The 24,057-nt window shown below is 48.5% G+C and overlaps 1 protein-coding gene across 3 annotated transcripts in view; it reads right to left on the minus strand.

Moving 5' to 3' along the window:
- SETD2 (SET domain containing 2, histone lysine methyltransferase) overlaps positions 1 to 24,057 on the minus strand; it is a 155,673-nt gene that overhangs the window by 27,824 nt on the left and 103,792 nt on the right. For 2 of the 3 annotated variants that reach the window (XM_077493545.1, XM_077493543.1), the window contains 7 exons: positions 21,462 to 22,160; positions 19,597 to 19,642; positions 15,804 to 15,957; positions 12,374 to 13,058; positions 11,400 to 11,534; positions 11,143 to 11,285; positions 8,581 to 8,695 (listed from right to left, as the gene is read on the minus strand). In XM_077493545.1, coding sequence (XP_077349671.1) covers positions 8,581 to 8,695; positions 11,143 to 11,285; positions 11,400 to 11,534; positions 12,374 to 13,058; positions 15,804 to 15,957; positions 19,597 to 19,642; positions 21,462 to 22,160 — 1,977 coding nt within the window. The remainder of the gene's footprint in view (positions 1 to 8,580; positions 8,696 to 11,142; positions 11,286 to 11,399; positions 11,535 to 12,373; positions 13,059 to 15,803; positions 15,958 to 19,596; positions 19,643 to 21,461; positions 22,161 to 24,057) is intronic. The other variant, XM_077493544.1, reaches the window with a different exon arrangement.

Here is a 24,057-nt window from a genome sequence, read left to right on the forward strand (position 1 = left end):
CTATAAAGCAGCGGGTCATCTAGGTATGCCATTACTGATATACTCTGGACCCTTAATCTTGCCAATACCAGGGCCAGAATTTTGCGAACACCCGGGGGGCAGTGGCTAACCCGAAGGGCAAGGCCACAAACTGAAAATGGCGCTTTTCCACCTCAAATCGCAGAAATGTCTGGTGAGCGGGGCAGATTGGCACATGCAGATATGCATCTTTGATGTCTATCAAAGCGAGAAATTCTCTTCCCCTTAGAAAGGACACGACTGATTGGATTGACTCCATGCATAAGGAGCAGATGGTTAAGAATTGATTTAGATCTTTGAGATCTAGAATGGGTCTGACCTCTCCATTCGGTTTTGGCACCGTGAAGAGATTCAAATAAAAACCCATGCCCTGCTCCTCTGTTGGAATTTCTGTAATCACACCCTGTGACGTCAACCGGTCCAGTGCTTGGAATAAAGACCTTCTTTTTAAATGGGTCTCTGGGAACATTCGATCTTAGAAAACAAAATGGTGGAAACTCCCGCAACTCTAGCTTGTAGCCAAGAGATACGCCATCTTGTCTCGGATCTCGTCCCACCAGGCTCCTGAAAACTGCAGAAGCCTTCCCGCCACTCGACCAAGTGGGGGCGCCCCTTCATAAGGAGGCCTTAGGACTCTGTTTTGTACACTTCTGCCTCCAAAACTTCTTCTGGCCTTGTGGCTTACCTCTTGAACCCGACTGCCTGGAGGTTGCAGCACCCGGTGCCGGGGAAGAATGTTTAGATGAATGACGCCTATTCCTTCTATTAACCGGTAAAAAGGGCACTCTTACCACCGGAAATTTTTTAGCTATACTTATTCAAGTCGTCTCCGAACAACCGTTCCCCATGAAAAGGAAAACTTGCCAATAGCTTTTTTCACGGCAATTTAGCTGATAAATGCTTCAACCAGAGAATTCTGCGCATATGCACATATAAGAGGGCAAAGCGTGACACCTGTTGAATAGAATCTTTAAGGGCGTCCACCGCAAAACATGCCCTTGGCAGCTCAGGTTAACTCACAGGCCGCTTCCCCTTGAGCAGGGGCACCTTTAATGACTTGCTCGAGCTGGTCTTTTAAGGATTGACAAACCCCTATCGCTGCTACTGCAGGCTGTACTGTGAACCAGCTATAGAAAAGGAGGCCTTAAGTAAAGATTCCAACTTCTTGTCGGCTGGATCATTGAAAACCTGGACATGTTAGACTCCTATTCACAGAAGAATAGTGAACTTTTCCTCCATGGGATAAAGAAGAGATAGGAACAAAGTACCTATCTGGGTGATCCCAGTCTGCATATATTAGTTGCTCCAGCAGTGGGTGTAAAGGGAAAGCATGTGGACCCTGTGAAGGCCTCAAAGAACCCAAAGAAGAAAAAGGGGGCCCTCAGCCACCTCCGCTGGGGGCAACTTCTATGCAGAACGAACCAATTCCGTAAGGGATTGGACTAGCGTTTTTTGGGATTGAGAGGCTGAGAAGGGCTCCTCCGAGATTTAATCCTCAGAAGAGGAGTCATCTGCCCGCCCTTCTTCCTGGTCACCCAATGGCACCTCAATGTCACCTGCCCATTCCTGTTCCAATACTGGAAGGTCAGGAGGGGGAAGAAGGGGACCTTTCGCATTTTTTCTCGGACTGGGAGATCATGTTGGCTATTTTTCCGTCCAACCCAGCTAATGCTGAAGCCAAATCATCCTTAGTGACGTATGCAGAGGCTGAAATGTTGGATGTAGCCACTATGCCTGACAGCCTTAATGGCTCAGACTGGCCAGTCGTCTCTGGACTTTCAGGGGAGGATAGTACTGTGGAAGCATGACTAGGATCCTCAGATCCTGACAGCAGCACCCTTACGCTCCCTCCCTGCTGTATTCTCCCCACCTTTCTTTCCGGAAGACATAGCCCTAAGCAAAAAATGCAGAGGTACTCACAATATGCATCCACTGCTGAGCTGTAGTCTAGCAAAAAGAAACTGCCGCTTTCACTGCTCAGCCTAATGCGCAGCAGGCGTGTCTTTAAATGCCTGTATCCACACCTATACAGTGCTCACATGCCCTAGTATACTCTGTGTCCCTCCATCAACCACCAGACTCTTTACAGAGTCACCAACTTTATAGCCACTGAGCCTGCGCCATGCTATGTGCATGCTAGCCCCACCGCGTGCACACCAGCTGCGCCTATGCCACGCCCCCTGTGTCCTACGGTGGCCCTTTACCAGAGCTGACCCACACGAGTGTGTGTGTGTACGAGGCGGTCCCATTATCGGGATAGCTCGGGGGGGAGAGAGGGGCTGTGTTACTGTGGGGGGATGCTGGCCACCCCACTCCCGTCATCGGAACCAGCCTCTGGAGGGAGGGCTGGGTGACGTTGGCTAGGAGACGGGTGGTCGCAGGGCCTCGGACAACTGGCAAACCAGGATGAAGGCAATGCTGTCTCCAAAGGAGCGCTGACAGATACAGAAAAAGACAAAAAAAAAAAACTGAGCATGACAAGTAAACACCAGGTATGTTACAATGCACCCTCTAGTGGTGAAAAACAGGCAAGGTATTCGCTACTTAGAAGAAATCCCTTGAAGTGAACCATGTGTGTTCCTTTCCCAGGTTCTTCATATTTTTTTTTTTTGGTTTTAAAAACTTACCACTCCTGCCGCAGGATACTGCTGGAATACACAGCCAGACCCAATCTTCACCAATCACGGCGGGCCAGGTCTTTGAACTGACCTTCAAAGACCAGGTCACCCCTTGCATACTGGGGTCCACACCCTTGGACCTGTAGAGCACCCTGCCAGGACAACCTTTGGTTTAGTCAAGTATCCAAGAGCCTGGATCCCAGGGTTCAGCTCTCCAAAGAGGAGCATTACAAGCAAGAACCTCGCTTCTTCCTCCTCGAGGTTTAAGTACCATCCATCTTGGCCTTTCTTTGGCCACTTTGAATGGATGTGACTGCATAGCCCCTTGATCCTGACAAGGATTTCTCCAATGGGGCTGTCTACATTATAGTGTGACTATCACCTTGAGACACTGACGAAAAAAACTGAGGTATTTCCTGTATGGGAGGGGTTTATATAGAGGGGGACTTCCTGTCTGTGGGTGTGCCAGTGTCCATTCACCTATAGGCGGCGTATAACCCACATAGAAATTAATATGGCTGCTCTGTGTCCCGTGAGGTCCGATAAAGAAAGTGTCCCTCTCTAGATGTGCAAAGCTGGTAGAGACATCCCCAAAAAGACTTGCAGCCGTAATTGCAGCAAACCGTGGTTCTACAAAGTATTGACTCCGGGGGGCGTCATACAAATACCCCCCACACTTTTCACATATTCATTTGTAAAAAAATGTTGAAAACCATTTATCATTTCCCTTCCACTTTACAGTTATGTGACACTTTGTGTTGGTCTATCACATAAAATCCCAATAAAATACATTTACGTTTTTGGATGTAACATGACAACATGTGGAAACCTTCAAGGGGTGTGAATACTTTTTCAAGGCACTGTATGTCAGAGTAATGTGATAGTTACAGCAGCTTTAGTGATTTTGGTTATAGTGAAAGTCAGAACAAAGTACTTTTGGTAATACAAAAAAAAACCAACAACAAAACAGCTAATGCTACAACAGAATAAAGATAATCCAGCAAATGCTGCAGCAAAATTGCAACAAGATTAATAAAAGAATTTAGAAAATCAGAGAAAGCAAAAATAATAAAAAAAATTCTTCAAAGTTACATATTATACCTTTATTTTTGAGTCCTCTAAAACCCACTGCAACCAGAATCATTACTAGGTCAGTACTTCCCGCAGCACGTGCCATGAACCTTCCCATCAATCACTTTCAGTGGGGCACTGGCACCCTGGTGTGTGCAAGTTTGTACACTACGGCATCGTGTGACAGGAGACTGCAGTCCCATCAATAATCCCGGTAGAACCTCGCTCGATAATGCAACTTACTGGTAACAAGATTTTGTGATCCCGCCAACAACACACTTCCTGTCTTAGGGTCGACAAGGTTCAGTAACTGTACTGTATCTATTCCATATAGCTGTCACCCTAGACTGCTCTTCTGAACTAGACTACAACACCACCATCTCCCTCCCACCTCAATAGCAGAAGGGCAGCATTTTGTAGTTCACAGAAGATCTCTAGGAAAGCCGATAACCTTGTTTGAGATTTCAGGAAGTTCCAAGGACACTGGATTTATGTCAGGATCAACAGTATTTTTCGGTACTTAGTTAATAAAAAACAAAAAATAAATAAAAATAAAAAAAACACACACCATAAAGGCGGACACAAAGTATTTTTAAGCTGCAATGTACATATTCACAGCGTTTCACTTTTTCCACATTTTGTTATGTTACAGCCTTATTTCAAAATTCAATATATTCTTCAAAAATTCTACAAACCATCCCCCATAATGACAACCTGAAAGAAGTTTGTTTGAAATCTTTATTAAAAATAAAAAAAATCCCATGTACAGAAGCATCACAGGCTCCTCCCATGTACAGAAGCATTACAGGCTCCTCCCATGTACAGAAGCATTACAGACTCCTCCCATGTACAGAAGCATTACAGACTCCTCCCATGTACAGAAGTATTACAGGCTCCTCCCATGTACAGAAGTATTACAGGCTCCTCCCATGTACAGAAGTATCACAGACTCCTCCCATGTACAGAAGCATTACAGGCTCCTCCCATGTACAGAAGCATTACAGACTCCTCCCATGTACAGAAGTATTACAGGCTCCTCCCATGTACAGAAGTATCACAGACTCCTCCCATGTACAGAAGCATCACAGGCTCCTCCCATGTACAGAAGCATTACAGGCTCCTCCCATGTACAGAAGTATCACAGACTCCTCCCATGTACGGAAGTATCACAGGCTCCTCCCATGTACAGAAGCATTACAGGCTCCTCCCATGTACAGAAGCATTACAGGCTCCTCCCATGTACAGAAGCATTACAGGCTCCTCCCATGTACAGAAGTATCACAGGCTCCTCCCATGTACAGAAGTATCACAGGCTCCTCCCATGTACAGAAGTATCACAGGCTCCTCCCATGTACAGAAGTATCACAGGCTCCTCCCATGTACAGAAGTATCACAGGCTCCTCCCATGTACAGAAGTATCACAGGCTCCTCCCATGTACAGAAGTATCACAGGCTCCTCCCATGTACAGAAGTATCACAGGCTCCTCCCATGTACAGAAGTATCACAGGCTCCTCCCATGTACAGAAGTATCACAGGCTCCTCCCATGTACAGAAGTATCACAGGCTCCTCCCATGTACAGAAGTATCACAGGCTCCTCCCATGTACAGAAGTATCACAGGCTCCTCCCATGTACAGAAGTATCACAGGCTCCTCCCATGTACAGAAGTATCACAGGCTCCTCCCATGTACAGAAGTATCACAGGCTCCTCCCATGTACAGAAGTATCACAGGCTCCTCCCATGTACAGAAGTATCGCAGCCTTTGCCATGACACTCAGCATTGATCTCGGGTTCCTCCTGTTTCCACTGATCATCCTTGAGATGTTTCTACAACTTGATTGGAGGTCACTTGTGGTAAATTCAGTTGATTGGACATGATTTGGAAAGGCGCACACCTGTCTATATAAAAAGGTACCAACAGGTAACAGTGCATGTCAGAGCACAAACCGAGCCATGAGGTCCAAGGAATTGTCTGTAGACCTCCCAGACAGGATTGTATGGGGGCACAGATGGGCGGAAGGGTACCAAAAAAATAAATAAAAAAAGTCTGCAGCATTGAAGGTCCCAAATGAGCACAGTGACCTCCATCTGTAAATGGAAGAACCTCCAGGACTCTTCCTAGAACGGGCCACCCGGCCAAACTCAGCAATCGAGGCAGAAGAGCCTTAGTCAGGGAGGTGACCAAGAACCCCGATGGTCACTCTGGCAGAGCTCCAGTGTTTCTCTGTGGAGAGAGGAGAACCTTCCAGAAGAACAACCATCTCTGCAGCTCTCCACCAATCAGGCCTTTATGGTAGAGGGGCCAGACGGAAGCCCCTCCTCAGTAAAAGGCACATGACAGCCCACCTTGAGTTTGCCAAAAGGCACCTGAAAGACTCCCCGACCACGAGAAACAAAATTCTCTGATCTGATGAAACAAGGATTGAACTCTTTGGTCTGAATGGCAAGCTTCATGTCTGGAGGAAACCAGGCACCGCTCATCACCTGGACAATACCATCTCAAAAGTGAAGCATGGTGATGGCAGCATCATTCTGTAGGGATGTTTTTCAGAGGCAGGAACTGGGAGACTAGTCAGGATCGAGGGAAAGATGAATGTAACAATGTACAGAGACATCCTTGATGAAAACCTGCTCCAGAGCGCTCTGGACCTCAGACTAGAGAGAAGGTTTATCTTCCAAAAGTACAATGACCCTAAGCACACAGCCAAGATAACAAAGGAGTAGCTACGGGACAACTCTGTAAACGTCTTGGAGTGGGCCAGCCAGAGCCCGGACTTGAACCCGATTGAACGTCTCTGGAGAGATCTGAAAATGGTTGTGCACCGACGCTCCCCATCCAACCTGATGGAGCTTGAGAGAGAATGGGAGAAACTGGCCAAAAATAGGTGTGCCAAGCTTGTAGCATCATACTCAACAAGACTTGAGGCTGTGATTGGTGCCAAAGGAGCTTCACCAAAGTATTGAGCAAAGGCCGTGATGCGTCTGTACATGGGAGGAGCCCGAGATGCTTATGTGCGTGGGAGGAGCCCGAGATGCTTATGTGCGTGGGAGGAGCCCGTGATGCTTATGTGCGTGGGAGGAGCCCGTGATGCTTATGTGCGTGGGAGGAGCCCGTGATGCTTATGTGCGTGGGAGGAGCCCGTGATGCTTATGTGCGTGGGAGGAGCCCGTGATGCTTATGTGCGTGGGAGGAGCCCGAGATGCTTATGTGCGTGGGAGGAGCCCGAGATGCTTATGTGCGTGGGAGGAGCCCGAGATGCTTATGTGCGTGGGAGGAGCCCGAGATGCTTATGTGCGTGGGAGGAGCCCGTGATGCTTATGTGCGTGGGAGGAGCCCGTGATGCTTATGTGCGTGGGAGGAGCCCGTGATGCTTATGTGCGTGGGAGGAGCCCGTGATGCTTATGTGCGTGGGAGGAGCCCGTGATGCTTATGTGCGTGGGAGGAGCCCGAGATGCTTATGTGCGTGGGAGGAGCCCGAGATGCTTATGTGCGTGGAAGGAGCCCGAGATGCTTATGTGCGTGGGAGGAGCCCGAGATGCTTATGTGCGTGGGAGGAGCCCGAGATGCTTATGTGCGTGGGAGGAGCCCGAGATGCTTATGTGCGTGGGAGGAGCCCGAGATGCTTATGTGCGTGGGAGGAGCCCGAGATGCTTATGTGCGTGGGAGGAGCCCGAGATGCTTATGTGCGTGGGAGGAGCCCGAGATGCTTATGTGCGTGGGAGGAGCCCGAGATGCTTATGTGCGTGGGAGGAGCCCGAGATGCTTATGTGCGTGGGAGGAGCCCGAGATGCTTATGTGCGTGGGAGGAGCCCGTGATGCTTATGTGCGTGGGAGGAGCCCGTGATGCTTATGTGCGTGGGAGGAGCCCGTGATGCTTATGTGCGTGGGAGGAGCCCGTGATGCTTATGTGCGTGGGAGGAGCCCGTGATGCTTATGTGCGTGGGAGGAGCCCGTGATGCTTATGTGCGTGGGAGGAGCCCGTGATGCTTATGTGCGTGGGAGGAGCCCGTGATGCTTATGTGCGTGGGAGGAGCCCGTGATGCTTATGTGCGTGGGAGGAGCCCGTGATGCTTATGTGCGTGGGAGGAGCCCGTGATGCTTATGTGCGTGGGAGGAGCCCGTGATGCTTATGTGCGTGGGAGGAGCCCGTGATGCTTATGTGCGTGGGAGGAGCCCGTGATGCTTATGTGCGTGGGAGGAGCCCGTGATGCTTATGTGCGTGGGAGGAGCCCGTGATGCTTATGTGCGCGGGAGGAGCCCGTGATGCTTATGTGCGTGGGAGGAGCCCGTGATGCTCATGTGCGTGGGAGGAGCCCGTGATGCTCATGTGCGTGGGAGGAGCCCGTGATGCTCATGTGCGTGGGAGGAGCCCGTGATGCTCATGTGCGTGGGAGGAGCCCGTGATGCTCATGTGCGTGGGAGGAGCCCGTGATGCTCATGTGCGTGGGAGGAGCCCGTGATGCTCATGTGCGTGGGAGGAGCCCGTGATGCTCATGTGCGTGGGAGGAGCCCGTGATGCTCATGTGCGTGGGAGGAGCCCGTGATGCTTATGTGCGTGGGAGGAGCCCGTGATACTTATGTACATAGGATTTTTTTAGTTTTAACTAATTTATAAAGATTTTAAAAAAAACGTCTTTCACATTGTCATTATGGGGGATTGTTTGCAGAATTCTGAGGAAAATGATGAATGTAATCAATTTTGCAATAAGGCTGTAACATAACAAAATGTGGAAAAAGTGAAGCTGTGTGAATACTTTCTGGATGCATTGTATGACATCCTTTCTGTGATACATCGGCAGTGAATGATTTGACACCTGCTGCTTTGCCTTTATCTCTATACTGGTATGGTTATAACGTAGGGGTGTACTCACCTTCATTGGGCTCTCATCGTAGGTCGGAGTTCCCAGGTCCATTTCGGCTTCATGATCCAGACTGTCTCCTTCCTCCCCAGCATTGTCCCAGGACGGAGGGTCCCATTGTGTTTGCCTGTAGATAGACGAGTAATATCATTTAGAAGCAAGCCAGTTCATGAAAGCAGACCTCCCACCTTAGTGCAAAGTCACTGAATGGATACTAACCAAGTACATTTTTAGCTATTATGGTAACATTTGAAAATGGAGTTGAATTCAAGAAGTGAAGATTTTCCCGTTACAAAAAACATCTAGAAATGTTAGTTCTGCTTAAGCAGTACCCTCAAAAGATTTAGCTTAGTCTTTCCCCTGTAAATAATAGCAGTGCACTAGACATTCCTGTGCCTTGAACATTATATCTGCTGTGTAAGATCATCTAAGGAACTGCTATTGCTGACGGCTAGTCCCACCAGATTTGGTGATGTCACTACGGTGTTGCCCACTGTTCTCCTTCCTGGAGAGGAAGCTCTACCTGAGAACTCGCAATGCAAGGATCCCCCCGCTTCTGTTTCATTCAATCTGTGGATGAGTGCTTCCTCTACCCCTCCTGCAACAGCTTCACCATGACCTCAGCAGACATCAGATCACCAGTCCATCGGGGGGAGGGGCAGCTCTGACTTGAACAAGCAAAGTCCTGCCTCTACCAGGATGGCCACCACCACGCAGGGACACAGTGCCAGAAAGGAGTAGCAGGTCAGAACAGGCATACCGCCAGCTTTACATACCCTCAGGAGTATGGACACATTGGCTTCTATGGGAAATCTTGGTCAGCTTGACATGGCAGTGCTCCTGTTTTTTTAACATTGGCGTCTATGGGAAATCCTGGTCAGCTTGATGTGGCACTGCTCCTGTTTTTTTTTTTTAACATTGGCGTCTATAGGAAATCTTGGCCAGCTTTACATGGCACTGCTCCTGGTTTTTAACATTGGCTTCTATGAGAAATCTTGGTCAGCTTGACATGGCACTGCTCCTGCTTTTTAACATTGACATCTATGGGAAATCTTGGTCAGCTTGATGTGACACTGCTCTTGGTTTTTAACATTGGCGTCTATGGGAAATCCTGGTCAGCTTGATGTGGCACTGCTCCTGGCTTTTAACATTGGCGTCTATGGGAAATCCTGGTCAGCTTGATGTGGTACTGCTCCTGGTTTTTAACATTGGCGTCTATGGGAAATCCTGGTCAGCTTGACGTGGCACTGCTCCTGGTTTTTAACATTGGCGTCTATGGGAAATCCTGGTCAGCTTGATGTGGCACTGCTCCTGGCTTTTAACATTGGCGTCTATGGGAAATCCTGGTCAGCTTGACGTGGCACTGCTCCTGGTTTTTAACATTGGCGTCTATGGGAAATCCTGGTCAGCTTGATGTGGCACTGCTCCTGGTTTTTAACATTGGCGTCTATGGGAAATCCTGGTCAGCTTGACATGGCACTGCTCCTGGTTTTTAACACTGGCGTCTATGGGAAATCTTGGTCAGCTTGACATGGCACTGCTCCTGGTTTTTAACACTGGCGTCTATGGGAAATCTTGGTCAGCTTGACGTGGCACTGCTCCTGGTTTTTAACACTGGCGTCTATGGGAAATCTTGGTCAGCTTGACATGGCACTGCTCTTGGTTTTTAACATTGGCGTCTATGGGAAATCCTGGTCAGCTTGACATGGCACTGCTCCCGAACCATAAGTGACAGGGACACCAAACTTGAGGGGCACCGAGAGGGGACAAAGGACTACAACATTTCAGATGTTTGGGGTCGGCCAGCTTGCCTAGGTAATCCGTTATGTCTGTGAATGACTATTGCAATGTGGTGCATGCATTGAGAAATGAAATAAAAATTTGAGCAAGTTGAGCTGCAGGAAATACCGATAACCAAGACCACGGGCAATACTGATAACCAAGACCACGGGCAATACTGATAACCAAGACCACGGGCAATACTGATAACCGAGACCACGGGCAATACTGATAACCAAGACCACGGGCAATACTGATAACCAAGACCACGGGCAATACTGATAACCAAGACCTTTGCAAACCCATACAAAGATAAGAAGTGGCGCTCCAAGCTCCTACCAGTCCTCATCTGCTAACAACTGATGGGGGCGCAGGCAGGGAAGGAGCTCGTCTCCGCCCAATAGATGAGAGCGTAGAAAAAGTGGGCCCGAGTGCAGCACAGCTCAAAAAACCCTGTGGAGTGGCAAGCCCACACTCCCTCCAGGCCATGCACCCGATGGAGTTTTGTCCCATACACGGCCGAAACACGTCGGAAGCGTGGCCTTGGCGGAGGCTGCGCTTACCATCCACACAGGGTTTTGCAAGATGTGCGACCGCTTTTTCTTCTTCGCTTGCAACCAAGTCCTTTGCCCTTTGCTTGCCTTTTTTTGGGCACAGCTTCCCGAAGTTCTGGTCGCCTCCAAATCTCTAATCTCAGGAATGCAGTGAACTTTTGGATGTAGGCAATTACAGACATCAAGTGTATATCCTGTACTTGTCCAATTGGTTTCCACTAAATGTCCATTGTTGGCTCACCTGGTTATTACATGGTAATAGTAGATCTTTCCCTCCGGATCCCGTGCGGTCTTCCAACTGGGAGGAAGGACGATGGTTTTGGGTTTGGGTGGGGAGGGTGGAGGAAGGTCCATAATGTTATTGCCACCTAATCCCATCTCAGGCTGTGAATGGATACAGAAAAAAGAAAAAAAAAGGGGGGGGGGGTCAGTTATACATGGACACTGGTCAGGAGAAAATGCAGGACGGGGGGTTACCTGTCTGCAATCAACACATACCTGCTGCATTGCTGGTGGTTGCCCGGGAGGGACGAGGGGAGCCACAGGTGGAGGTTGCTGCATGAGGACACCCTGCGGGTGAGGTGCGTACATCTGCTGTCCTGGCATGTACTGCAGGCCGGGCTGTGTGTAACTCTGAACAACAAATACAGTATTTGAGCAAGTCGCCCATAAAATTGCACCAAAATGTCAGATTCCACTTACAGATTCTTTTAGGTCAGCCAAGTTCCCCCACTTTACGTCTGTGTGCCCAGCAAGGGAGTCTACCGTGTTTCCCCAAAAATAAGACCTACCCCAATAATAAGACCTACCCATATAATAAGACCTAGCGCTATTTTCCAGGAGGGCTGCCTGCAATAGAAGCCCTACCCCAAAAATAAGCCCTAGTTCACTGCGGCACTCAGCTGATCTCCTCTTCTCTCAGTGGGGAATCTCGGCCCCCACCCTGCATTGCTCAGAGTGGGGAAGACAGCTCTAGGTGGGCCATGGAAGCACCGAGCAGAGCTCAGCGGATCTCCTCTTCTCTTGGGTGTCAGCAGGGGCTCTCACGCCCACCCCCACCCCTCTGCAGTGCTTGGAGTGGTGGAAGACAGCTCAGACTATGGAAGAAGGCATTTGCACCGTTGCATTGCAGAAACACCTTTTGCATTATGTGATCCTGTGATAAAGGGGGAATTCTGTCATTTTGCAACCACTGGGAAGATGGCACATTGCATGGCAAGCCCTACCCCAAAAATAAGCCCTAGTGTGTTTTTGGTTGGCACAATTAATATAAGACCCAGGCTTATTTTCGGGGCATGAGCAGGGAGTCTGTGAATCCAGCAGGGAGTCTATTTGGCCTACAGGCTAGCAGGGAATCTGTGTCCAGCAGGGAATTTTGCACTCTGCAGTTTTAGTAAATCAACCCCTGTGTTTTCCTATGTCAGGGAGTCAACGCTTCCCCCCCCATCCCCCGACAAAAAGATGGTTCTTACCTGTACCATGGGTTGTGTGGTCTGAGGATAGGCGGCTGGCATCCCGTACATCGCTGAGCAGGGCTGTCCTTGGTAGTAGATCGCAGGCTGGGCAGGGGGCGGTGGGTACGGAGGCTGGGCCTGATGCTGCTGAACGGGCACCGGTGACTGTTTGGGGTCCCAGGCTCCATAGGTTTGAGCTTGCACAGCGTTGGGGGCCGGTACTGACATTACATTCACATTGGGGTCCTGCTGGACCAAAGGTTCGGGCTGCGCTGCATACTGCTGTGGGGGGACATCCATGGGGGGTGCTACATGTTGTACCACTGGGACCGGCTGTGGAGTCATCATACCCGGATTGACCATACCTTGAGAGGGGTCATAGCTGTTGGGAGAATTTACCACATCCAGGGGTGGTGTGGGAAGCAGAACCTTCCCTACGTTGGGATTTGTCGGGTCCAAGAAGGACTGCATGGGGTAACCTTGGGGGTAGGTCATGTAAGGCGGGGGCAGCTGGTTGCTGTACTGCATAGACTCATAAGAGATGGGAGAGGTGATGCCAATGTTCTGCATCTGCTGCTGCTGCTTCTGGGCCTCGCGCTGCGCCACTTCCTGCTCAAACAGCTTCCTGCGCTCCTCCGTGGACAGCTTGTTCCGGTCCTGGAGGCGGCTTTTCTTCTTGGAGGTAGCCGGAGTGTCATACCTGCTGAAATAAAAAAGTTCTGAGGTCACGACCTGCCTGTGTGCGAGAAATCATGGAACGGTATTGCACCAACAATGCTGCTTGTTCTAGATTGTGGAAGATGGTTCTACACTCACCCAAAATGCTTTTTATTTTAGGGATACCCCAATACTTATGCCACACAAGTGACTCCTATCACCATATAGCAGTGATGGAGAACCTTGGCACCCCAGATGTTTTGGAACTACATTTCCCATGATGCTCAGCTACACTGCACAGTGAACGAGCGTCATGGGAAATGTAGTTCCCAAACATCTGGGGTGCCAAGATTCGCCATCGCTGCCATATAGGGTACATAAATCTTAAAAGCCAAAAAAATAAAAAATATCAGCACAAGGGACCGTACATATAATCAATGCAAAGTGTTCCTTGTGCTGATAGATGGGGATTTAGTTCAAACCCTCAGTCCTCTCGCTGAATCTCCCCCAAAAGACCTATCATTTGCACTTATCAAGAGCGCCGCCTTCCCAGCCAGACCCCCTCATCCTCCAATCACACCCCCCCCATAGGACCTATCATTCGCACTTGTCAAGAGTGCCAACTATGCCCTCCCCACCCCCCCTCCGCCGGTCACTCCCACCCCACAGGACCTGTCATTTGCACTTGTCAAGAGTGCCAACTATGCCCTTCCCCCCCACCTTTCGCCGGTCACTCCCACCCCACTGGACCCATCATTCGCACTTGTCAAGAGTGCCAACTATGCCCTCCCCACCCCCCCTCCGCCGATCACTCCCACCACACAGGACCTGTCATTTGCACTTGTCAAGAGTGCCAACTATGCCCGTCCCATCCCCCTCCTCCATTCACTCCCACCCCACAGGACCTGTCATTTGCACTTGTCAAGAGTGCCAACTATTCCCTCCCCACCCCCCCTCCGCCGGTCACTCCCACCACACTGGACCTGTCATTTGCACTTGTCAAGAGTGCCAACTATGCCCTCCCCACCCCCTCGGACCTGTCATTTGCACTTGTCAAGAGTGCCAACTATGCCCTCCCCACCCCACTGGACCTGTCATTTGCACTTGTCAAGAGTGCCAACTATGCCCGTCCCATCCCCCTCCTCCATTAACTCCCACCCCACAGGACCTGTCATTTGCACTTGTCAAGAGTGCCAACTACGCCCTCCCCATCCCCCCTCCGCTGGTCACTCCCACCCCACTGGACCTGTCATTTGCACTTGTCAAGAGTGCCAACTATGCCCGACCCCTCCCCCATTCACTCCCACCCCACAGGACCTGTCATTTGCACTGGTCAAGAGTGCAGACTATAGCTGACCCCTCCCCCCTCCTCCATTCACTCCCATCCCACAGGACCCGTCATTTGCATTGGTCAAGAATGACAATTATACCTGACCCTCTCCTCCTCATATGACAGGTCCCATGGCCGATATTAACTCCTACAGACCAAAAGATGACCGCTGCAGTGATATGGGGAGGAGGAGGGGGGGGGGCATCTGAATCCCACCCAACCACATGGGACCCACCCCTGGGAACGCATCATCATGCAGCCTTGACCTCACAGTACTCCTCAACTGAGCATGCTCATAATGTCAGCATCAGTCTGGAAGGAAGGACAGCCCACAGGGGAAAGAGGGTACCCTCCGGTATGGCACATACATACCTACAATCTGGATGTGAGGCTGCATTCACACCTGAGCGTTTTCAGCTCGTAAAATCGCTCATCATCTCAAAAGCTCAAAAAACGCCCAACAAGCAAAACATCCCATTCATTTAAATGGCCCCTGTTCACATCTGAGCGTTCCGACGCCTGAAGCAAAACCCTTGAAGCTCAAAAAAGTGCATGAGCTTCTTTTTGGGCAGATTACGGGCCTTTTAGATTGGTGACCTTTTGACCTGTACAAAATCGTGGTAAAAAAAATAAAAACGTGCGACTTTCCACCTGAAAACTATACGCTCAGGTATAAAGTTAGCCTAAAGATTGCCATATCGGGAAATTCAACTTTAATATTCAGAAAAACAAAATTTATTTGATGCCCCTCCCCCCCACGAAGGTTCAGATCAGAATGGAGCCGGATCCTTTGTTTTCCGGGTTTAAAGTGGTTGTAAACCCTTACAACACACTTTGACCTACAGGTAAGCCTAGATTAAGGCTTACCTGTAGGTCCAAGAAATATCTCCTAAACCTATACGGTTTAGGAGATATTTACCGAAAGACAGGCACCGCTGTCGCACTGAGCGTGGCACCCGTCAACGGCGATATGCCGCGCGTGGCGGCTCCCGTGCGCATGCGCGGGAGTGACGTCACGCGGCTTCGCCGAATGACAGCGGCGGAGCGGCGAAACCCACAGAGAAGATGGAGGCTCCGGACTACAGGGGACAGCGGTGACTTTGCTGGCTCCTGTGTCAGGTAAGTGACACATAATGGACTACTATGCGATGCGATGCATAGTAGTCCATTATGCTTTACCTTTGCAGGGAATGAAAGAGGAAGTAACACCCATCAGGGTTTACTTCCTCTTTAACAGAGATCACACTATGTCCATTCATATGTACTCGCTGGTTGTATTCTCATGTGCAGGTTTTAATACATTAAATATCTTTGTTGCATTTTGTATCACTTTTTACTAAAATAAAATACTTTTTTGACATAAAGAGATCTTTTTCTTTAACTTTGTGTTTTGCTGGCAATAAACCCCCACGGGGGCAACCTTCCCATTTTCTAAAAAAGAGACGCGCAAATCTCCTTTACCTGTCCTCGCCTCTTTTTGCGCTGCGCTCATAGAAGGAGGGAGGAGACGGCGACTGCTTGCGCTTCCTTTGGCTCTGGCGCTCTGAGTCTCGCTCCCGGCTCTTGCTGTTCGGGGTCTGATAGTTTCCGGCGGAGGACTCCCTGTGTCTGTCATCTGTACAACACGGAAGACAAGAAAAAAAGTCTAAAAATTCGTATACATAAAAATGAATGACAGGGCAGGGCAGGCTTCGAAGAGCCGGGGTGCCAGAGAGGATATCGCCCCCCCTGCTGGTGAAATGTTAACTATAGAAAGGGCTTCCCCTAAAAAGGGAAAAAATAAAATTGGGGTCTTTAAAAGGGTTTTACTTTATTTTTCTCCCTTCAGGAATGTAATATGTAAGGAACGAGCACCTTATAAAAAGGGAACTTCTCTTCCTTCTCGGGAACCATCCATAACTGTTGCTTTATGCATTGGTGCTCAGCCTGCGGCCCTCCAGCTGTTGCAGAACTACAAGTCCCATGAGGCATTGCAAGGCTGACCGTTACAAACATGACTGCCACAGGCAGGGGCATGATGGGACTTGTAGTTCGGCAACAGCTGGAGGGCCACAGGTTGAGCATCCATGCTTTATGGGGTGTGTAAGGAGGCAACTGGGGTGGCTCCCAGACTCTGTGCTTGCAGCACTGTATAAGGCAGGGGGTCTCAAACTGGCGGCCCTCCAGCTGTTGTGAAACTACAAGTCCCATCATGCCTCTGGCCTGAGTCATGCTTGTAACTGACAGCCTTGCAATGCCTCATAGGAGTTGTAGTTTTGCAACAGCTGGAGGGCGGCCAGTTTGAGACCCCCTTGGTATAAGGAGATACCAGGCAAGGGGCGTGCTTGACCACTTGACCTCCGGTATTGCCTTACTTTAACCTCTTGCTGGCCGTATACTGTGTACACGTGTGTTTAATATATATTTATTATTAATATATATATATATATATATATATATATATATATATATATATATATATATATATTTTTTTTTTTTTTTTATCACATATTTTTATATACATTTTTAATTATATATATATATATTTTAAATATACATTTTTAATAATTATATATACACGAATTTTTTAATAATTATATATAATATATATATATAATTAAAAAATGTGTGTATATATAATTATTAAAAATGTATATAAAAATATATATATATATATATATATATATATATATATATATATAATTAAAAATGTATATAAATATATATATATATGTGATTGAAAAAAAAATTATATTATATTATAATATATATATATATATATATATATATATATATATATATACATATATATATACACACATACATATACATATACATATACACACACACACATACATACATATATACATATACACACACACAAGGCCGGTCTCTTGCACAGGATCACAAACCTAATACGTGATCCTGCACTTCCGGATCTGGGGCACTCGCGCATGCACGCCCCTGCTGGCGATCCCCACTCCCACTGTGATTAGACACGGCAGAAGCTGATCTGCGGGCACCGCAGACTCCATGTCCGCCGGCACCCACCGATCATTGGGCAGAGAGCCAGAACGGCGAGCTGCCTATGTAAACAAGGAACAACGCCGTTCTGTCAGTAGGGAAGACAATTGATTCTGTGTCTCTGCAAAAGCAGAAACATGGATTAATGTCTTCCCATAGTACAGACAACTCCCCCACATAGTGAGAAAGCGTGGGCAAGGTACACATTTAAACCTTTTAAACCACATATCGCGCCTGCTGTTAACCCCTTCCCAGCCAGTGTCAGTACAGTGACAGTGCATTTTTTTTTTTTTTTTTTTTAAGCACTGATCAATGTATTGGTGTCACTGGTTCCCACACAGTGTCAAAAGTATCAGGCATCAGATTCGTCTGTGGCAATATTGCAGTCCCTGCTCTAAGTCGCTGATCGCCGCCAAAAATAAAAAAAATAAAGCATTCCATAAATATATCACATAGTTTGTAGACGTGATAACTTTCGCGTAAACCAATCAATATACACTTATTGGGATTATTTTTTTAACCAAAACATGTAGCAGAATACATATTGGCCTAAGCTGACGAAGAAACTGGATTTTTTTACATTTCTTTTTTTATTCAAGTAAAAACTGTTTTCGAAAATAAGATTTTATTTTTTATTTTTTTATAGCGCCAAAAAACACCACACAGAGGTGATCAAATACCACCAAAAGAAAGCTCCACCGTCGGGGGGGGGGGGGGGGGGGGACACACACACACCAATTTTGTGTACAGTGTCACATGATCGCGCAATTGTCAGTTAAAATAACGCACATCACAAAAAATGGCCTGGTCATGAAAGGGGGGGGGGGGGGGGGTAAATCTTCTGGAGGTCAAGTGGTTAACTGACAATTGCACAGTCATGAAACGCTGTACCAAAATAAAATTCCGATTTTTTTTTTCCTCACAAATAGAGATTTATTTTGGTGGTATTTGATCACCACTGCGGTTTTACATTTTTTGCACTATAAACAAACAAACAAACAAAAAAAAAAAACAACTTATTTTTTACCTTCTGCTATGACATCCAAAAAAATAAAAAAAAATAAAAAATTTTCTCATAAATTTAGGCAAGTATGTATTTCGCTACATATTTTTGGTTGAAAAAAATCCCAATAGGTGTATATTGATTGGTTTATGCGAATGTTATAGAGTCTACGAACTATGGGATATATACTGGAATTTTTTTTAACTAGTAATGGTGGCGATCAGTGACTTCCAGGGCGACTGGGATATTGTGGCAGACAATCGGACACTGACTGACACTTTTTGGGATGAATACTGGGATTTTTATTTATTTTCCTATCAATGGCGGTGATCAGCGACTTATAATTGGACTGCGATATTGCGGCGGACGATCAGACAACAAATTACACTCCATGGGAACCAGTGACGCCAATACAGTGATCAGCGCTAAAAAACATGCACTGTCACTGTACTAATGAAACTGGCCTTGTTTCTATAGCCCAGGCCCAGGGGCAGCTTTATTTGTTCATTTCTGCCTAAACTAATAAATTGATCTTACTAGACAACCACCCCCCCCCCCCATCCAATTTGCTTACCATGATGCAAACCAGGGCTCTCCAAACTACAGGCCCTCCAGCTGTCATGGAACTACATGTCCCATGAGGCATTGTAAAAAAAATAATCACATTCACAGACATGGATAGGCATGATGGGAGTTGTAGTTCCTGAACTGGGAGGGCCATAGTTTGGAGACATACACCCCCCCAGTCAAATTATTTTCCCCTGGGCCCCATCATGTCAACAGAGGGGCCCAGGAGGTGGGGTGGGGTGTAGGCAGATAAAGTCAGTGCTGCTGTTCCGCTGCACCTCTGGGGTGGGCCCCCCCCCCATCAGAAAGAGTGAATTTTCCAAGGCCCCCCAAATCAGGAAGAGTGAATCTCTAATAGCAGCCCTGCCAGTAGATCGGCTTCTGCTGTGAATATTCACAGCAGAAGCTGCATGCCCCCTACAGGCGGAAATGCCAAAACACACACATTATATTTAATATATATATATATATATATATATATATATATATATATATATATATATATATATATATATATATATATATATATATATATGAAACACGTGATATGGTGCACAGCTGGAACTGAAACGGCTATAGGGGTGTCTGTTTGCCGCCCCCCCCCCCAAAAATAAAAAATAACACCAGCCGCCATTGCTTTCCATGTCAGGGAAATCAAAGTGTTGCTCATATGATACATACAGTGCTCCTTCTCCGCCGGGGTCTTCTTCGGGATCCGATAGACTTCCTACAGGGCAAAGAGAATACAGATAAAAATCAACAAAATAATTACAAAAAGTATTCACTGATCACTTGTGCAAAAATCTTTAACCACTTCAATACCGGGCATTGTACACCTTCCTGCCCAGACCGATTCTCAGCTTCCAGCGCTGTCGCATTTTGAATGCCAATTGGGCGGTCATGCGATGCTGTACCCAAAATGAGATTTGCTTTTATAATTTTATTCCCACAAATAGAGCTTTCTTTTGGTGGTATTTGATCACCTCTGCATTTTGGGCACCGATGAGGCCACACTGATTATGGGCACTAATAGGCTGCACTGATGGTTACACATAGGTGGCATCAAAAGGCGGCACAGATGGGCACCGATAGGCGGCGACTGACACTCCGCAAAAATGATCGCCACAATGACGCCCGTCATTGGGTGCCTGGTCAGGATATCAAAACCACTTTGCCTCCGTCATATTGCTATACGACGGGCGGCAAGTGTTTTTTAATCAAACGGGGCACTATTCCTCCCACCCACACCAATGACGGGGCACTATTCCTTCCACCCACACCAATGATGGGGCCACTATTCCTTCCACCGACACCAATGATGGGGCCACTATTCCTTCCACCCACACCAATGATGGGGCCACTATTCCTTCCACCCACACCAATGATGGGGCCACTATTCCTTCCACCGACACCAATGATGGGGCCACTATTCCTTCCACCGACACCAATGATGGGGCCACTATTCCTTCCACCGACACCAATGATGGGGCACTATTCCTCCCACCCACACCAATGACGGGGGCACTATTCCTCCCACCCACACCAATGACGGGGCACTATTCCTCCCACCGACACCAATGATGGGGCCACTATTCCTTCCACCGACACCAATGATGGGGCCACTATTCCTTCCACCGACACCAATGATGGGGCACTATTCCTCCCACCCACACCAATGATGGGGCACTATTCCTCCCGCTGACACCAATGATGGGGCCACTATTCCTTCCACCGACACCAATGATGGGGCACTATTCCTTCCACCGACACCAATGATGGGGCACTATTTCTCCCACCCACACCAATGACGGGGGCACTATTCCTCCCACCCACACCAATGACGGGGCACTATTCCTCCCACCGACACCAATGATGAGGCACTATTCCTTCCACCGACACCAATGATGGGGCACTATTCCTCCCACCCACACCAATGATGGGGCCGCTATTCCTTCCACCGACACCAATGATGGGGCCACTATTCCTCCCACCGACACCAATGATGGGGCACTATTCCTCCCACGACACCAATGATGGGGCACTATTCCTCCCACGACACCAATGATGGGGCACTATTCCTCCCACTGAAACCAATGATGGGGCACTATTCCTCCCACTGACACCAATGATGGGGCACTATTCCTCCCACTGACACCAATGATGGGGCACTCCTCCCACTGACACCAATGATGGGGCACTATTCCTTCCAGTAAAGATGTGGTATTTTCTACTCCCATTGGCCACAGTCTGCCTCCCGTAAAGTTTGAAGGGCAGTAAACTGGCCTCTTGATTTGAAAGTTTGGGGACCCCTGGTCTGGGGTGTCTGCTTTCAAGAAATATAAAATGTTTGGGAGTTGTACGTAATCCTCAGGTTTAAATAAATTTTTAAAATACGTAAAGAAAAAAAATGGAAATAATGCCTCTGGGCCTTAAGTGCTTAAAGTGGAAATGTTTTGACTTTAGAGAAACATAAGGATGAAATAAAATAAAGAGGTGAGGGGGGGTTACCATCTACAAGAGCTTACAATCTAATCCGTGTTGCTTACCTTTAAATCTTTCCATCCCTCCAGAAGTTTGGAGGCCAGCTCACTCATGTCAATCATCTTGTCCGGCTGTTCCTGGCTCCTCTCACTCTCCACATCGGAGATGCCCTCTTCCTCGTCCTGTGACGGGGTCTCCACTGCAGGTGCCTCTTCTACCTTCAGCCCACCGGGGTCCTTAGTCTCCGTTTCGGGGACTTCCATACCGGAAGAAGCTTCTTTGTTCCCTTCTGCGGCCGGATCCTCCTCAGTTTTGGGGACAGAGACCGGCTGCTCTTCGGTTGGCGTTGGAGGCTCCTCCACTTTGACCTCCTCCTTCAGCTTCTCACCTTCTTTTTGTTCATCGGTAGGGGTCGCCTCTTGTTTTACAGACACGTCCTTTATCTCGACCTCGCTGGCGGCGTCGGACGCCGCGCTGTCCATGCTGTTTTCGCTGACGATTTTCAGCCTGCGTAGAATCAGCTTCTTGGGGGTCTCGCCCTCCATCTCCACGCTCAGCTTGGCGGCGGCGGGGTCGGGCGTGTTAGCCGGGGTGTTGAGCGGGGTGTGCGCACGGGACGTGTTCTCGCTGGAGTATCCGTCGCCTTCGCTGAGATGCGGGATGGCCGTTTTGGTCTGAGACCACCTCTGTATGATGGGGAGGATCTTACTCTCTTCCAGCATATTTTTATTGGGGATGGGGAGAAGCTCCAACGTTCTGACGATCTAAACAAGGGGGGGCGGAAGGAAAAAATATGCAAAATTGGAGTATTCAAGCCAAAAATCAAAAAAGACGCATTTGGACACAAGTCCGTCATATATTGACTTTCTGAGGCAGGTCCACTTGTAAATTGGAAGTCCAGGCACATATAAATATGCATTTAAAATACAAATATGGGACCAATTTTACTTTTTTTACTTGCCAAAGGATTTTAATTTTTGTCTATTCAGGTGAGATTTACACAGCTCAGCCACACCGTGCAGCCGGTCTTGGTCACCCAAGTTTCTGCTTCTGCAGTTAAATAAAGCAAAGCTAACCCTTGTTTCAGGAAATGGTTCCCAAACAAGTATCCACACTACAACGCAAAGATAAAACGGGACGCACACAACATACAGCACACACTGCTGACCTGAGGCCACCTGTCAGGACCTGAATCCCCTGTTGGTAGCTCTGTGGTTCCCTGGGCAGAAAGTTGTAGTTCCAGTGTCCCCCAGTGGGCGTCTCTTAGGGACTTAAACAACCTCCCAGCAGCAAGTGGAGCTGATTACTGGGATCTGCTGGCTGCTGAGAGGGTACTTAAAGTGTAAGTTCACTTTAACAGAAAAATCTAAGGTGAACTTAGACAGGACCCCCTCTTCACCCCACCCAGTCCCGCTGACCTGCAGCACGGTGATCTCCTGTTCTAAACCCTGCTATAGCCTTCTCACTGGTCCGGGGCATTGGTTCCTCAGCATTCACGCGCTTTCTTCCCTTCCGAGAGGGGGGGCCAGGCCGCTTCCCGAGAGGGCGCGGGCCAGGCCTCTTCCCGAGAGGGCGCGGGCCAGGCCTCTTCCCGAGAGGGCGCGGGCCAGGCCTCTTCCCGAGAGGGCGCGGGCCAGGCCTCTTCCCGAGAGGGCGAGGGCCAGGCCGCTTCCCGAGAGGGTGCGGGCCAGGCCGCTTCCCGAGAGGGCGCGGGCCAGGCCGCTTCCCGAGAGGGCGCGGGCCAGGCCGCTTCCCGAGAGGGCGAGGGCCAGGCCGCTTCCCGAGAGGGCGCGGGCCAGGCCGCTTCCCGAGAGGGGCCAGGCCGCTTCCCGAGAGGAGGGGCCAGGCCGCTTCCCGAGAGGAGGGGCCAGGCCGCTTCTCAAGAGGACGGGCCATCCTGACGGGATACGTTTAGGAGATTGAGCTGCAGGCATTCCCGAGTCCCGGACCGGTGGGGCAGCTATAGTAGGGCTCAGAATAGGAGATCTCCACACTGCGAATCAGCGGGGCTGGGGGGGGGTAACGCGTGGGTCCTCCAAGTTCACCTTACAGATTTTTCTGTAAAGGTAAACTTGCACTTTAAGTCCCTCTTTTGCAGATACACCTTCTTTCATCAGTATTTTGTTTTGCATGCTTGCCAAAGTGGATGCTGTTGCCATTTATCCTGCTCCTGGTCTTGCTCTATAGCCATGCATCCTGTACCCTGCTCCCCTGATAGTCCCGATTTCCCCCCCCCCCCCTTTCCTTGCATCTCTGGTATTCCCTGTGTCCCTCATCTTGTATGTGTAATAAAATAAATTAATATATATAGATATAGATATAGATATAGTATATCACACACACAGTGGGGACGGAAAGTATTCAGGCCCCCTTAAAAATTTTCACTGTTATATTGCAGCCATTTGCTAAAATCATTTAAGTTCATTTGTTTTCCTCATTACAGCCCCCCATATTGACAGAAAAACACAGAATTGTTGACATTTTTGCAGATTTATTAAAAAAGAAAAACTGAAATCTCACATGGTCCTAAGTATTCAGACCCTTTGCTCGGTATTTAGTAGAAGCCCCTTTTGATCTAATACAGCCTATACATAGTCTGGTTTTAGTTTCTAAGTGTAGCCACACAGATCTGGCCAGCTCTGCTGCGGATTCCTGACACCA

Source organism: Lithobates pipiens, unplaced genomic scaffold (genome assembly GCF_037356315.1).
Source record: "Lithobates pipiens isolate NorthernLeopardFrog02 unplaced genomic scaffold, aLitPip1_a1.2 Scaffold_19, whole genome shotgun sequence".
Taxonomy (NCBI): Eukaryota; Metazoa; Chordata; class Amphibia; order Anura; family Ranidae; genus Lithobates; species Lithobates pipiens.